Source organism: Varanus komodoensis, unplaced genomic scaffold (assembly GCF_004798865.1).
Source record: "Varanus komodoensis strain SLA01 unplaced genomic scaffold, ASM479886v1 scaffold13_3, whole genome shotgun sequence".
NCBI classification, from domain to species: domain Eukaryota; kingdom Metazoa; phylum Chordata; class Lepidosauria; order Squamata; family Varanidae; genus Varanus; species Varanus komodoensis.
The window spans coordinates 6606743-6624323 of NW_025335409.1; the positions used below are offsets into that span (position 1 = coordinate 6606743).

The 17581-nt window shown below is 40.0% G+C and overlaps 1 protein-coding gene across 5 annotated transcripts in view; it reads left to right on the forward strand.

Annotated features, from left to right (window-relative positions):
• Nucleotides 1–17581, forward strand: part of CELSR1 (cadherin EGF LAG seven-pass G-type receptor 1) — a 184989-nt gene that overhangs the window by 55682 nt on the left and 111726 nt on the right. For all 5 annotated transcript variants that reach the window (XM_044423373.1, XM_044423374.1, XM_044423376.1 and 2 more), the window contains exon 2: nt 16296–16934. In XM_044423373.1, the coding sequence (XP_044279308.1) occupies nt 16296–16934 (639 nt within the window). The remainder of the gene's footprint in view (nt 1–16295; nt 16935–17581) is intronic.

Sequence of the window (17581 nt, forward strand, 5' to 3'; positions counted from 1 at the left end):
CTACAAAATGGTTGCTATGGGGGGAGTGACGAAGGATCAGTAACAGTAACCTGTGGAAAGGACAGAGTGCAAGGCAGAAATGTGGTCTGAGTCCCACCACACTGAACAATAGCTGGAATCCACAATGTTTCAGCACCAACAGGAATCTTTTCTATAGCAATCAGAGCTGCCGGTACGAGTTCATTGAAAAAGAAAAGGTCCCAAGAGATCCTAAGACCTTCATAATGGCTGAATACTAATTTGATAAACTGATCAGTAGGGTAGAGTTGGAGGATCCTGAATGAAGACACTGGTGGGTTTCCTTAGTAAATAAGGATGTCCAAGCAAACACCACTTGTTTTCTTAAATGCAAAAGCATCATTTATTCATTATAAAATTTCCTGATGTAAATTCTCAGCTGCCCTTTCCCATTTGCCATCAAATGTGAAAAAAGTCACATGGCCCACCCCCATTTCAGTGTCTTTTCTTTGGCCCGTAATGAACTTACAGATTCTTTCTGCTGAAATCAATAGCTCCTGTATGTTGACAACAATGAGTGATATGTCCTCTTACAAGGTAATATATCATGTCTCTCATCACATTCTTTAGCCCGTCATCCAGAAAGAAAGCAATGTACAATCCTGCTGCCTGTTTTGTACATTGTGACTATCTCAACAAAAGGTTTTGCAGCCAGATGACGTAACTGATCATTATTTCAATGGCTTCTCTAAAGAATATACTATCAGTTTAAATTCCACAGTGTTCTTGTATGTATGTAGGACATAGCCAGCTGGCTGGCATTAGACAGAAGCCAGCAAATCATGTCCCAAGCAGAAACACAACAATAGAGAAGCTACAGCACAGTCACACAAAAGAGAATTGCCAACAACCGAAGATTGAGCAATCTCCCGGCCCGAAAACCTCCACCTCAGACAGACCAGCCTCCCAGGTTTGCATGAAGATCACATGGATTCAAATGTGTCAACCAGGAATCCTGGTGGGAATTTCAACTCAGTAGTCAACTATTCCTGCTGCCTGGTCATACAGTGTATAAAAGGGGGCTCCGCCATGCTCCCAGGTTGATTGTCATTTTGCTGTAATTGAACTTATTCTTGAGAGTAAAGTTACCGCTTCAGTCTTTCTCCCATATTGTGCTTAATTGAACTGAGCATGCCAAGAACTGGACCTATTGAGTCCAACATGTACATGTAAGTGGACACACGTGTATACAGAGAGAGAGAGAATTCAGACCATATCTTAGTTATGAACACTGTTCTGTAAAGGAGTTTATAGACAACATTTGCACATGCCTTCTTGAGGCTGACACCTTTGAACTAGACTAGGTAAAATGTTTGCTACATAATATTTGGCCTCAAAACTAACCAAATTCAGCCACTAAGTTGGTATCACACCACTGGGCAAGTGCATGCGATTGTTGAGGGGCAGCTTGACTTTACCTGCCCCTTTTTAAGAGCAGAAAGATTGGTCTAGTGTGCTGTTACTTTACTCTCTTGATAACTCTGTTTTTATTTATGTTCTTTGATACCTTTTTGCTGTTTTGATTTTGGGATAATTCTACTCTTACATCTTCTGCCGGTTGTTTTTTTCTGCTTGTGTTGTAGTTTTACTCTTATGTTCGCTGTTTTAATTCATGTTGTCAGTTGCCTTGGAAGCTTTCATGATGAAAGAAGGGAGAATCACTTTTTTTAAATGAATAAATGTGGTAAGTTCAGAAGTTAGTGTCACGAAAAGTGATTTTTTTTCTAATAGTTTTTGAAGACATGGTGGAGAGGTCTGCCATGTGAATAGTCCCTGGGGGTAATGCCAAGATGTACTTGTTCATCAGAAGCATCATATGGAAGAGGTTTAATCTCATTTCACTAGATATTGCAGGTATCTAATATAATAGCCTAATATAAATAAATATTTCTCTCCAGGATGGGTTCCTTGACAGAGTAAAGTAATACAGTACTTTGTGTTGAATACCCCATAGTTAGATCAAGGAGAAAAATCTGCCACAGAGAGTCATAAACTAGCAGAAATCTCTCAACTAAATCTCTCAACTGCTCCATTTTATTTTGTTTAAAACATTCTCCCTTTACCCCAGTTCTTCACTAGATGTCACATATTTATTCTTGGTTGTTTGGTCTCAGTATGCATTTTGTGATAATGTCCTGATTTTCCTCCCAAAACATACATCTGTTCCTCTCCCCTGCTTTGAAAAGCTAGCAGCTAAACTCATAGTGATCAGGCTGAGACAGAGCTTTGCAGAAGCAGACGTTTTAATTAAAGGTACTAGATGCAGCTTGCTGGAGTACCTCTGATTATTCCTGCAAAGGCTTTAAGAAGAGAAATTAGAGCAATGGAGTATTAAGAGGTGCTCTTTCCACTCTATCTCATGTTATTCAGGCTTGTAAACATGAGAAGACCTGCATTCTGATCTTAGTTATTAAGTGTAAATTCATATGTCCATTGAACATACTCTTGAGCTTACGCTGGATTTAAGCAGGTGTAATTGAGATCTCCCCCTGCCCCCCACCATCTGGAATAAATGAAATGCTTTCAGTTATCCCACGTTTTCCTTAATGAATCTCTTCTCGATTTAAGAGGTTGAACCTGTGATGTGAATGTGTTCATTGTCCAAAAGTTCAGACAGAGTCTTTTTCATTGTTTGGTGTTTGCTACTCATCTGTGGTATGTTTGTAGTGTGCATGATGAAAGTTTGTAGGCCTTTCCAACTCCTACAGTTTTCAATTTGGGAACACTTACATTTGTCCATCAATATTGGCAGCCATGCATTTCTTTCTTTGGGGCTTGCTTTTATAGGCCACAGAGGTTAGCTTTCTGTCATTTGCTTTCACTAGTGACAAAATGTGTAACTTGTATTTTCCTTCGTTAGTTGTGTGCAGTCATTGAAGATATAAAGATACTCACAAAGAGCTTGATAACTAGACTGGAATTCAACTCCCTCCCTCCCTATATATTCATTCTACTGTGGTCCAATTCTGAAGTTTTCAGTAAGTTAAACCATTACTATAAGATGTGGTTGGGCAATCTGTTTGACTGCAAGGACAACATGAAGTGATGACTGGGGGTCACATGAGCAGGCTCGTATGCACACTCATGCATGTATATGCATGCACGCGTGCACGTGTACACACACGCGCGCGCGCACACACACACACTTAGGTCTGCACCCATCCAAATATCCACAGAGAGATGGGGAAATTTAATCTTCTCCCTGCTTGCTGAGGCATCTGGGCATTGGCAAGGTTTAAAGCGTCTCCCACCTGTTCACCCCATGAGCCTGGTTCAGACTGTTGTTTGCTGTTAGCAGCAGGGAAACAATGATGTCCATGTTGGCACTGCTAAGAGGATGGCATGGTTAAGACACTGCAGCATCCCCATTGCTATTACTGGCAGGAAACAGGAGTTTTTATATTGGGATTTCTGGAAGACTCCATCACCACCCCACAATTCTGAACTATTTATTTACTTATTTGGTTATTATGATTATTACTTCGTATGTTTCTGTACCACTTAATAGCCAAAGCTCTCTGGGTGATTCACAACAATTACAATCCTAAAATACAAGATATTTTTTTAAAAAATCAGAATTCGTGTTTTTGCAACAATAATAGTAGCACCATAGCAGTGGTCTTTTCCTCATAACCAAGTTGATGGCTTATCACCAGGCTTCAAGGAGAAGTTGGTGAGACTCCCCAAGACTCCAGTGGACCCCAAGGGAAGTTGTTGCATGTTCTCCCCTGGAAATTACAATGAGATAAAACTAGTGCCTAACTGATTTGAAGGTTGGGCTTAGACATCAATGTGAAATGTATAATTATGTTCTCCTGAATGTGAACACCAACTTTCATTCTAATATCACAGTCTGTAGGGTGCACATTACATTGCATAATGCTTGTAATTTGCTGTTCCTCTTGAAAATTAGTGTGGAAATTTAACTGGAGTCCATACTTGAAAGACACTGTCCTGAATCTGGAAAGCAGTTTAAATTCTGGTGTGCCAATATTCATGGAAAAATTGTTTTGTGTTTTACATCTTTCCTCTTCCTGCAAACATTCCCACTTTAGACTTCCCAGGAGTATAGAGGTGGTCAAGCTGGGATTTGTACTTGGAAATTCAGCATGTTCTTGGGAAAGTTCATAACAAATTTGATTCAGTTGCTCAGTCCTTAAGGAAGATATTGCATTTATATTCCTTAAGAAATAGGCATGCCTGTGTGACGGTGAGGTGGCATTGAGCAAGTATTCATATTTGAAATATACAGATGTACCAACAATGCATGTACCAAATATAATCAAGTACTTCATTTGTCACTGGTTGCACTGAATCTGCCAAACGTCGACCCCAAATTCAATGAACAAAACTTTTAAACATCAACATAAAGCTGTTGGGTGAAGTGCCATTGCCATGCTGATGGCACTCCACTGCCTCAGACTATGTCATCTGAGCAGGTGCTGGGCCAATGTCTGGAGTCAGCAATAGGCTGGATCAGGGCCAATGAACTTAAGGTGAAGAAGGAGATGCTGTGGCTAATAGATGGCACTAGATTCTGTCCTCCTGATGTTACTTGTGAGCATCTCTGGATCCAGCACTGTCCCTTGATGTGCAGCTGGGCTTGCTGGCACAGAGTGCCTTTCATCTGTTTTGGGTTAGGTGTCAGCTATGACATTTCCTGGGCTCAGACGGTCTGTTCACGATGATCTTTGCTATAGCAAACTTCAGTGACACCAATAATTTGCACATGGGGCTGCTCTTGACATCTTGAAAGCCTCAATTAAAGCAAAATGTCGCATTAGAATTTTAACTGGTACAGCAAGATAGGCTTGGATTACATGGGTTCTTCAAGAGTTAACTTCGGTTGCCTGTTCTCTTTTGATCCTACCTTACTGTGCTTGTGTTTCCCTTTAAAGCTCTAAACATTCTGGGCCCCAAATGTATGGGAGTTGTGGGCAACCTCCAGAACCTCCCTCTGCCCCACTGTTGCCAAAATTGCACCTAGTGCTCTTAAATTTCCTGCTGCCCTTGGTCCCCTGCTCCCCATGATTTTAGAAGAAAATAATGCATGTGGAGAACATGTACTTTGTTCACAAGCAGAACTGTTGTTCTCATTCTGAGAGTGTGATTCTGTCTGTTTCCTTCTGGAATTGCAACAGATGAGGCTCCCACAAATGCAGCCAAGAGAGGCTTTTTTTTTTTTTTTTTTTTGCATTCTTTTGCCAAGGGAACTTCACTGTGTAGGAACAGAGCAAAGAACATTCTCTGAAATAGCTACCTTATTGAAGGTTGACTGACACTGACACTGCTATCATTTCAGCACCAGATTAAAACATAATATTTGTACAGAGTTTTTACAATGTGGTGCTAGTTTGCTCTGCTATTTTTATGCCTGCAGTTGTTTTTATTGTGTTTTATGGTTTGGGTATTGCCCAGATATCTTAGGATGAGGAATGGGTTAAGCTACTTTAAATAGCAAATAAATAATAAGAAACCCCACCTCTAGCATTTCTGGGCAAACGAAGTACTACTTTAAAAAAAAAGTTGAAAAGCTTGAATGTTGGACTGGGACTCAGAAGATCTAGGTATTAGACCCCACTTGACCATGAAGTTCACTGTGTGATTTTGGCCCAGTCAGTGACTTTCAGTCTAACCTACCTGACAGAGTTGTTATGAAGAAGAAATGAAAAAGAGGGGCATGTAAAGCCTCCCAGGGTTCCTTGCCTGAAAAAGGTGGGATATGAATTTAATTAATAAATATGGGAAATGGGCTATTGTATTCTGAAATGACAGTGTGCCACCTTTTCAGGGCACTAAACCACCTGTTAACAAAGTTTTACACTTTAAAATTACATCTACAAAGCAACAAAAGGATCCAGCAGCAGTTTCCAGAGGGAAACTGGAAAGTAGAGGAGTCATTTTTGTAACTGTATGAGTGGATAGCTTTTCAGGAGTTCAAGTTATTCATACTTGTTCTATGAGATTCCCATGCCTTTGAGGGATTTGGATTTCAAAGTGCATTTCAGCGGGCTCTGACTCAAAGCATGAAACCGGGCAGTCATTCTGGAGAGTGAAGGCAAAGTTGGACCTTTAGATCATTAATCAGAACATGTGAGTTTGCATTACTGAGGGGATATTGCACTGCTTTGTGGGTTGAAGCTCTGAAAAAAAATCCGTTGGGTCTGCCAACTGTCTTAATCACAGAATGAAATGAAATTAAGAATTTTGTTCAGTTCTGCTCTTGCTAACCTCAGTGATGAGAATAATTCCTTCTTGCACAAATAGACCCATTCATTATATTTCCTGCCTCATTATTCAGCATTCAGTCAAGGTGAACTAATCTGCTTCTGTCGCTAAGTAGCCCTTCTAGCTCTTTTCTTGTTTTGAGTAAGTGAGCAAAGCATGGGATAGCAGGAGAGAGACTGTTTGTGGTTATAGATACTCTGTGGTAAATTTTGAAGATGCGGGTTCCTAGCTGTGCTCAGGCTACACACGCACTGGATTTTTCTTCTTGGATCTGGATTTAGTCCCTCTGATCCACACTGCCTAGGCCACCTGCTCATGCTTCTTCCCTAACTCTGTGCGGTTTTCATGGTGTCTGTGTGTGCATCTGTGCATGGTTGAATATGTGTATGCCATTGGGGGACTAGTACAGCAAAATGAGATGAAATTATTTGGCTCCTTATGATGAGGCGCATTCTCCACTTTGGATTTTTCTGTGGTATATAATTACTCCTGCAAAGCCTATTTCTTCTTCTTTGAGCATTAAAAGCTAAAGAAGTTGCAAGTTGTCAGCAATGTGTCCAGGTTTTTTCAGTGCACAGTTGACTGTAAAACTTTGTGCAGTGTAAATACAGTTTATCATATCTTAACACCTCTGCTTCTTTATGCCTATCTAATTTCCTTTACTTGCTCTCTGCTCTTACAACATTCAGAACTCAGGAGTGATTTCAGACTCCCTGTTAGCTGTTTGTACCCTGTCCCCACAAAGATTCCCAAACCAACTGAATAATTTTCAGAGCAAAAAGATTTGGTTCACTTAGCCATTAATGAGTTGTTATTTCACCTTGACTGAATCTTTCCTGTTTGAAGTAGCGCTGAGTTACTTGCTTATGAGTCCATCATGAATGTTAGAGCTGTTTCAGATTGTGCCATTAAAAGAATGTGTCACAATGCATAGCTGACAAAGCACAAAGTAACATAATGCTACCTAGTTAACTGAATGATGGTATTGTGAAGCTTGAGAACCTTTGGCTCTTCAGCGGTATAACATAAATAAATAAATAAATAAATACAAAGATGTTTCTTAGTCTTTCACTTGCTAGCAGCACCCTCTACTCCTACAGGATGCAGATTACATTGTGCCCAAACAGGAAGCAGAAATCTCATCAGCATGACCCAAGAACCCTGGTGAAGCCTTCTAGGTTTAGGATTTATTAGAGCCAGGATGGGAGGCTGCGTCCAAATGCTGTGCCTACCCCCTTGAGCACTTGCAAAGAGCTCAAGGCAGTTTACACAGTCCTCTGCTTGGTCTCATGAGAACTGTATAAGGTAGGTTAGGCTGAGAGAGAGAGTGACTGGCCCAAGTCACCCAGTGAGCTTCATGGGACTATGAAGTGCAGTATGGAATCTGGGTCTCCAAAATCTCAGGCTAACACTGTACACCACATTGCATCCATGCTATAAACAAGTACACATCTTATGTCAAAAGTCCTGATACATTGGAGGAGGAGGCAAAACCCATCAAGCTGGTTCATAGTTCAGTTGTTGCTTGGTATCCTTAAGTGCAGTCTGTGTAAATGAGCGGTAAGTGGAACTTGCATATTGTCCAGTGTCAGCATATATATCTGCCTGAACTCTGCAGATCTCCCACTGAGGTTCTTCTACAGGATCCCTGAAGGAGGTTAGAAAAGTGGCTATCCAGGGTAGGATCTTTTCTGTGGTAGCACCCCAGCTTTGGAACCTGCTCCCCAGAGAGGTGCACCTGGCGCTGACACTCCATTCTTTTCTGCACCAGGCCAAAACATTTTTATTTACCCAGAATTTTAAGGGTCAATTGTTTTATCACAAAATTGAAACTATTTCACTGTTTTTTTTATAGATACTGTATTTTAATGTGCTGTTACATTTCTGGTTGTAAGCTGTCTTGAGATCTCTGTTTCAGATTAAAACAGGATAGAAATGTTTCAAACAAATAAACTGAAATGTTTTCCAGTGGAGACCATTCACACATTCAGTAATCAAGTACTGAATAATCAGCTGATTAACAGAATAGGTAGATTTGCAAGCCAGGTTTATGTTCTCAACATAGAAACAGTTCCTTGATATGCTATTACTACTTGTAAAAAGCACTTGTTGGAAGGGAAAGGATGTGGGGAGCTTTACCCCGAAGAACCTCTGGTAATTGCCATCTTAAGTGATAAGCACATCCTTCTCTGTTCTTCAAACCACGTGCTCGGTAGGTGGCTCTGGAGACCTCGGGCACCTCTGAAGTAATTGCGGATCAAAGGTCAGTTGATGGATCAGAGACAAGGACTCTGACAATGAGAAGATGTTTTAAAGCCCGCACCTTGTTTAACACACCAGTGAGAAAACCCATTTGACTGAGTGAGGTGGCTGCTTTGTGACAGGTCGGCAGGAGGGGAAGGCTGTAAACCAAGACTGACAGTGGCTGAAGGGGGTGATGCGAAGAAACTGTTGTCCTGCTAGGCAGCAGCTGCAATCGCACAGCGGCAGAGAAAGCCCTGGAATGCAGCTCCTTATTTGACCGCAAGAAAAGGAACTGGGGGAAGCCGGGCAGGGGGCAGGGAAGAAAAGAGTTAGATACGTTCCCATTGATAGAACTCTTCTGTCCTTATCGGCACATAGTTTAGGGGTAGCAGGAGCTGCAAAGAATGCAGTGGTGCATTGATAAACAGAGTTGTGGTGACCCAGGGTCATTTTTACTGGGAAGGTAGCCATTATGCATTCTTTTGTTATTGTTATTGTGTGCGAAATAGTTTGCAACAAGAGAAAGTGAGCACCAAGTCAGTTGCATTTGTGAGGAACAAACTTACGCTTTATCTAGAGCCTAGATCTAGACTTATCTATCCCCTAATTAATTTTAAGGCTACAGTGATCAAGTAAACAACATTGACTTAAATTATCTGTTTTTCCAAACAGTGTTATTTGTTGAGGTTAGTGAAGGTAGTTTTTGTGTAGTTAAAGATTATTCTCATTACAGACTCTTGTGTGGGATTAAAAACACCTAATTCCTTATCTATGATGACTTGTACTTAAATATCGGCATGTTGGCATGGGGATGAATTTACAGCTAATAAGCAGGACAGTGTCTTCCAAAATGGTTTTTTTTTATATTAGCATGTGCTTTCGTTAGCACAGTTGGAAAGCCTACCTAAATTATTAGTTTTCAGACCATTCTGGCTAGCTTCATTTCAAGCTCACTGTTAATAAGAAGAAAAACAATGGAAAAAACAAGGTTGGATAGAAACCTTGCAAGAACAGAAGTTCACTCACGAAATGGGATTTTTCTTGTGTGATAAGCCTTCTCCACTCTCTCCTTTCCTGTACAACCCCCAGTGCATTCTGCTTCAGAGGGTCTGTGATGCTGTGCAGCAGGTCTGGGGGACATGTGGAGCGAAGGGTAATCCATAGAGGCTCCCTTCCTCAGGCAAAATGAAACCATTGGATGCAACCAAAGGCTTCCTTGAAGGATAGCTTGCCAATGTTACAGACCTCTGCTGCAGTGTGGAACCATGAGGGTGGTTTGGAGTGTGTTCTCCTGTGTTATGTGCAAGACAACAATGGGGCCCAGTAGTCATGTGATCAGCATTCTGTAGGAACTGGATTTACCCAGACTATATAGCGTATATATTTGCAGGAGTTTCTTGACTTGAGCTGCAAGTGTATCTAGACAGTATGGACAGTATTCCCTGGAGAAATAAAGTTTGAAAACCACAACAATACTGTGGCAATTCACCCACATACTTGAAATCATATAGATTGTTCAGGGTTAGCAATCAAACCATCATTTGGCCACCAGGCATGGACTGCTTGTTCTGCCTTCTTCCTCCCTTCACTTTTTGTGAGCTCCAGTTCCTTGACTCACTTTCAGCTTTCTGCAACCATGGTTTGCCATTATATACAGACTAGGCAAATGATGGCTTGTACAGACCATAGTTTGCTTTTAACCTAGAATTGGAAACCATGGTTTGAAGAGAATTTCTTATTTGCAAGCAGTGCTTTGGGTGAGCTAGCAGTGCTTTGGGTGAGCTAGTTTTTCAAGTTTGAAAATAATGGCGAACTATGGTTTGTACAAGGGAAGAAACTGAAGCATGAAAAAGAAGTGTGGGAGGAAGGACTATAATGTATAGAAAGACTGAAGGTAAGCTGACTTCAGGCTTCTCTCCACAATCAAACAGATTAACTTAAGTAAACTAGTCTTTAAAGAGCAAGGGGCTATGGTGAATCGTACTTGAAATTATTGTAGAATGAGGAATATGTTTAGCAATTTGAGGATTAATCCAACTAGGACTGGGGTGGGGGAAGAAATTAAACTCTTTTGCTATTAAAGTCAAACTTCAAAACAGAGTTTCTAATGTCATCAGCCATTACTGTGTTTTTTTAGATATTGGCTAAAATGAAGAGTTAGAGTAGTGGAGGAGACAATATTCTTGGGAATCAGCATTCGATTTTGTAAGCATGAGGATTTTCAAACCTGAATCCAGCTAGTTTTCCTGATGATTGTTTGTACCCAGAGAACACAGTCTGTGTCCCATTTTTGAACAGGTTTGATGGTTTTAGAAAGATACAGAAATCCAATAGTTGTATCCCATACAGGGAATGTAAAGAACTGGGTTTTTTAGCTGGTATTTCCTGACTGTGGCAAAGGAATTGACTCCTGCCCTTTCTTTACAGCATAGGAAATATTTTTCCTTTTCCAGACTGTCCTTCTTTACTGAGGTAATGTTCTTAATTTAGTCACATTATTTTGGTTTTTCAGTGATACCTTGTAAGTGGAAAGCCAAAATATTGGACTCCCTTTTATGAGGCTTCGTAGATCTCTGGTCATAATCACTGAAGGCAGCTGCCTCATCTTTAAAAAGATGTCAATTAAAGATCCATGATGAGAGCTTGCAAAGGGTGTTAAAGCGCAACACATCTTCCTATGAGTTACTTAAATGGAACAGGTATTAAGTGATAAAGACCATTCCACATCAGACTTCCTTTCCTAATTTTTTTTATAATTGTATCCTTGAGCTGGTTGCTTGCTTTTGATTTTTAAGAATGTTTGTTTTTTTCACATCTGTTGGTTCAGGAATATGTTCTGGAGCATAGTCATGAACTTCATGGCCGAGTATGGACTAGGTCCAGATCTTCCCCGTTCCCCAGTAAAATCTGAGAATGCTTTAATGGGGTTTGTAACATTCCTTTATTCAGTACACTGGTTCCTTTGAATGTATATCCACAGGAGCATTAAGTATGTTTAAATTCAAGTGCTCTCATTGAAAAGGTTTTTGTATCCAATTGCCCTGAAATTATAGCAATTTTTATCTCAGTGGTGTAGATAATTCATGATTTTACAGTAAATGCCTGTGTACATTTACTCAGAAGTAAGTCCTATGGAGTTCTTTGAGGATTCCTGTCAGGTCCTTGTGCACAGGATTGTTTGTTAGGAAACAGGAATTGAGTTCACACATAATGAGAAGCCACTGTTGGGTTTCTTGTAACTGTGTCTGCCAGCCATTTTGAATATTCAAGCCATGGTGCTGAGGACATTGCAGTACATCGTTATGTCAGACCTGGCAAGTATGGATTCTCGGGATAGTTGAAAAGCCCCTCACAACCCCAAAACAGAGTAACTTGTTAACCATCCCAACAATGCACCCTCACCTAGTTAGCCCATAATGACAAACTACAGCAATCCCCACTGAGGCTTGAATGTGGGAAATACTGGCTGCCATGGCAACAGAGACGCCCTCAGGGAAATTAACCCCAAATTGCTCCTCCTCATGTACTGAACTTGGCTCTCCTCCTCTAGTTCAGATCTGAGTTATGGTTATTATCAATTTCTCCCAGTTTTAATGACTTTATTAAGACCTCTCAAACTGCTTTTAAGCATAGATTTTTATGTTATTTTTTTGCAGCACTATTATGGCATCCCTGCAACGCTTTTGCAATATCATTGCTCAAAGCATTTGACCCCCTCATAAGGAAGATTGTTGCTGCAACAAGTGTTAGGATTACATCGTATTAGCTCATTGCATTTTCATTCTAGCTAAGTTCCTCAGAACAGGCATTTTATTCTTTCACAAGTATGGGTGCCTTCCTGTTTTTAATTAACATTTTCTTTTTAGCATATGATTTTCTCTCATGCTGTGGCCCATAGCAATTAGTCGAAGGCCAGCTCTCCCATAATGCATACGGTTGTGATTGTCGCACTCCCCAGTTTAAATAAAATCCTTCCCCCACCTCTATTTTTTTTTCTTTTTTGCAATTTCACTTTGAATTTAAAAAACAACAACAAGCTACAATCTTTGTTGTAGGATTAAATAAAGTTCTCTTAAATGGGCTTGTATCCCGTATTTCCGTGCAACCATAGCTGTTTTCATTCACGTCTGATTTCCTTTTGTGCTCTCTTCTGGATGACAAAGCTGTATAGTGACTGACGCTGTGCCTTTTATGGTGATTTATTAACTGTGTCAGAAGAGATGCTGGAACTGCTGGGAAAGCTGCCTTGTATATTCTGACAGTTGATATTGATTATGACAGTTTCTGGAGTCCAGTAGCTTCTCACAGATTAATGGTACTTTAGTGCTCTTGGTATTTGTAGCATGGGAGGCACATCATTATGCATCCCATAAGGAAAAAGAAAGCTCTTTGTTAAGTGCTTTTTCTTCATTGTAGTGTGAGAGCAGCCATAATAATATATTATGTCACAAATACAAAAAGAAAAACTATACAAGCTCCTTCTTGGGGAGGAAGTGGGAACCAGGGACTAACCTGAGCCTTGCATCTAAACATCAGCAATTGCAGTGCTGGCATGAATAATTAGTTTTGCTGCTCCTCACCAATGTGTGTTCACTCTGTCTTGAATTCACTGGGAGCAATCTGAGTGTATTTCCATTTTGTGGGCTCCACTGTTCCTGCTTATGAGCATAATCCACATTTAGTAAAAGCAGGATCTTTGCCTTAGGTAGACTATAACGTTAAGAGCAATCTCACATCCCAAGTAAATGGGAAACCCTACTGAATCCTAATGATTCTGAATTGCACTTGTTATTAACAGGGTTTTTATTGTTGCCAAGCTTTAAAGATTGTGAGTGGAGGCTTAACTTTTTAAATGTGGAACTTATAAGCAGGTCAAAGAAAGCCTGGAAAAAAGACTGGAAGAATGTAAAGCTAGCAAATAATATTTATGTAATATATATTTATATAAAATCTACACGTCAGTGTACATTTTTAATTATCAACTACTGTGGAAGTTTTACATCATATAAATGGATGGATGGGCAGGCTAGTAGTCGCCAGGTGTTTTGAACTACTACTTAACATAAGCTTCAGTAGTTAGCATGACCAGTGGTCAGTGTTTGTGAGAGTTGCAATCCAAAACAGCTGGAAGTCATCTGGTTACCTAGTGACATGCAAGAGCAGGCTGGGTACCGTGTTTGACTCCTTGTATTTTGTTGTTCAAGCATGTGAGAAGTTCTTTCATTGAAATCAGAGGGACAAAAAAGGTTAGCGCTAGCAAGAATCACATCCTGAGTTTCTGTATTTTGTACTAATGCACTTATAAGGCTTTCTTAGAGTAAATATGAATGTTTAGTAAATGTAGCATTTGAAGCAGGCATGTGATGAGTGGAGCCGACTGGACCTGATGGTCAGACTAGATGGCCCAGGAGGACCCTTCTGACTCACTCTGTTTCTCTGTTTCTAAGTATTTTCCTTACCATATATATGTATTTCCATAGTTCTTTAATTCTTTTAAAGTTCTCTGGCATTTTTTGCACTTCCCAACACTGCGTGTCAAAAGCATCTAGTGCAAATTACCCACTCTTCTTCTCCTTCGAATCAAATTCAAACCAAAGGTTTTGATTAGAAGTTATAACAGCACAATTTTTACTTGTTAAAACGTCCTATGGTTCAAACAGCTAATTATTCTGTGCTCTACCAGTGTAATTTAGTTGAATGTGATATGAGAATACATGGTGTGTGGGGATTGGAAGTTGCTTGCACCATCAAGCCCTTTAGGAGAAAGGGCTTAACTTGTATACTCTTTTCTCATGATTTCATCTATGACATGTAGATGAAAGCCATGTAACCTGTGATGAGACCTTGACTTCTTAGTAAAATTGTGGACAGAGCTGGCAGCATTCAGCATTCCTGCTGGAGTCCAAAGGAGAAGGCAGCTCAACAAAGGCACTAACTCTTTGAACTCTACCACTACTACTGAGTACTTTAAGTATTTCAGCTATGCATCTGCTTGATAATCAGGTTTCAGAATGATTGATGTTAAACGATGTCAAAGACACTGCTGATTAACCAACACACTGGTTCCAGGAAGCTGATCACTACTGACTGATCATGTTTAATGTTAGTATTTTTTATGTATTTATTCAGATTGGCAGTCCTCCCTATTTGAGGAAGTTCAGCTTTATAAGTATTTAAATGTTTGCTGGAAACTATGATAGACACACCATAAGAATATATCCACTTTAACTTTATTTAAAGAGAAGTAGATGTATTTGTTATTTAGACCAGTAGATATTTTTCATATTGTTGGTGAAATCTCATATTTTGATATGAACAATAAAAAGTTGACACATTGTGCTGAATCAGTCAGCTTTATTCAATATATTTAATAGACTGCTAGAGCAGATAATTTGGGTATTGTATAGTAGCTCCAAGGGTTACAGTGTAAACTCCCAGCTACCCATATGAAATATTTGTAGTTTCTGTTGAAAGAATTTTCTTCATCCTACCAATCTCACAGTTATCAACAGAGATACCAGTAGAATTTTCTGAGTCTGGTACACTTTATGGAAAATTAAACCTCTGCTGATAGTTTTCCTAGGGAGAATTTAGAACTGAACAGTCGAATGTGATCTCTGTTCACATTCACTGCAACGTACTTGCCTTGAATGTGAGTGTACTTTGTTACTCAGAGTCATGTTTCATGACATTTGGAAGCCCACACAGAGTAGGAGAAAATTAACAGAACTGGGAATTTGACAGAACTTAACGTGGAAGATAATAAAATACTTTAAGTATGTGGAAACTTCTGGCTAAGCTTATTTATCCCTGCCAATGTATGTGACATTTAAAATGTGATGAGTATGCATCAGTGTAACCATGATCAAGAATGTTTCTTTAAGTGTATGGCAAGGATTTGCACTACCCAAAAAGAAGATCTGCATGTGCTAATTTTTATTTATACATGTAATTTTAGAAATAACTAATAGAATTTAAATTTCAGAAAAGGCAAGGCAATTTGCTATCCAAATCCAAATCCGATTCTTCGGGTAATTTGTACCCCATGTCGGATCATCAAAATCAGTTTTTCAGTTAATCTATCTAGAATATGTTTCGACTCCAGATCTTGCTCCAAAACCATTTTCCCTTTAGACACCCTTATTCATAATCAGTAACTCTTATGACTAAATCTTCACCTTTATGAATTACACTAAAAAATGAATAGGGTGCATGAGTCTGTTCTGGTGATGGTTCCATATTAGTGTCTTCCCTTCAGAATGGGAGTCTTAATGTGAGGCAATGACAGTGAGATAGCTGGTGGGTGAGATAGTCCATTCTACTCTTCCCCCTCCAAAAGCAAGCAGCTGAAGGCCCACAGACCACTGTTGCCCAAGTCCATTCTTCCTCACCTCCTCAAAAGCAAAGGACCCAAGTAACTAGCTGAGCATCACCACCTGCTCCCTGCTGCATACAAATTCAGGCTTCAGATGTTTCTGGAAAAGGAACCAACATCTTTTCAATTCCTTTCCAGCAATGTTGTATGGGGGAAAAACTGTTCCGAAGAAAGGACAGCCATTTCTGCTTCTGTGATGCATACCTGGAAAGGAAATGGAAACATCACTTCCCTACCCAAGAACATCTAAGGTTTTCTGCCCCATGTGGTGCAGTTACAGGCTATTTCAGAAGTTAGTTGACACTCTCATACATGAGATGCTTCATTTGTTCTGTGTTGGAGAGGTCTGAGCCAGGTGTGTGAAAGCATTTGAAATAATGTTTCTGGGAAAGTCTGATTCTTCTCTCTGTCTTTTTCCCACCCACTCTAGATGGCATTCATAGTGTTACAGCTCTTTGCACCTTACGGGTGACAATCATCACTGATGACATGCTGACCAACAGTATCACAGTACGACTGGAAAACATGTCTCAAGAGAAGTTCCTCTCTCCACTACTTGCTCTCTTTGTGGAAGGTGTGGCTACCGTGCTGTCAACAACTAAAGAGGGCATTTTTGTCTTCAATATTCAGAACGACACAGATGTTAGCTCCAATATTCTGAATGTGACATTCTCTGCCTTACTTCCGGGTGGCATTCGGGACAAATTCTTCCCCTCTGAGGACCTTCAGGAGCAGATATACCTCAACAGGACCCTCCTCACTTTGATATCTACCCAACGAGTACTGCCTTTTGATGACAATATTTGTCTACGGGAACCTTGTGAAAACTACATGAAGTGTGTGTCTGTACTTAAATTTGACAGCTCTGCTCCATTTATCAGTTCAAACACTGTCTTGTTCCGACCCATCCACCCCATCAATGGGCTACGGTGTCGGTGTCCCCCAGGGTTTACAGGTGACTACTGCGAAACAGAGATTGACCTTTGTTACTCCAGCCCTTGTGGAAACAATGGCCTTTGTCGAAGCCGAGAGGGAGGCTACACTTGTGAGTGTTATGAAGACTACACGGGTAAGTTCTGATCTTTGTGTAATGAACATTGTGTCCTATATTATGGAATTAAGAAAGGGCTACTCAATCAAAGGCTAATATAAGTGTAAATTTAAGGCCAGATATTGCCTTAAACTTAACTATGAATACATAGTATCAAGGAAGAATTGTATCTCAGAGAATGTGCCACACATTCTGATGTTCTTGTGTTCAGTCCTTGGCATCTCTAGTTAAAGGATTTTAGTTTGCTGAGATGTTGTCAGTGTAAAATTAGGTACATAGACAAAAGATGTAAGTATAATAAATTGGGCCAATATATGTCCTATTTTAACATTTGGTTTAATGGTTACCTTTCTTCCATACATCTGAGATGGTGTGTAGTGATATATGTTGCTGAGTGACCCAGGCTGAAGATCATGTGTTAATTCTATACAGAAAAGCTGATTAAATGAGCTCAGGGGTAAGATCATCAGGGTGATTGCAAACACACATCCTCCACAGTTTTATTAATCCCAAATTTGGTCAACTGAAGAGGACTATTGGCACCACCAGATAAAACATTCTAGAATACCTGCTTAATATGAAATAGTAGAGAGGTTCTTGTGTTTATCCTGGGTTTGCTAGATTAGGGCCATTGTTTTAAACCATAAGATTTTAGAACCAGTTTT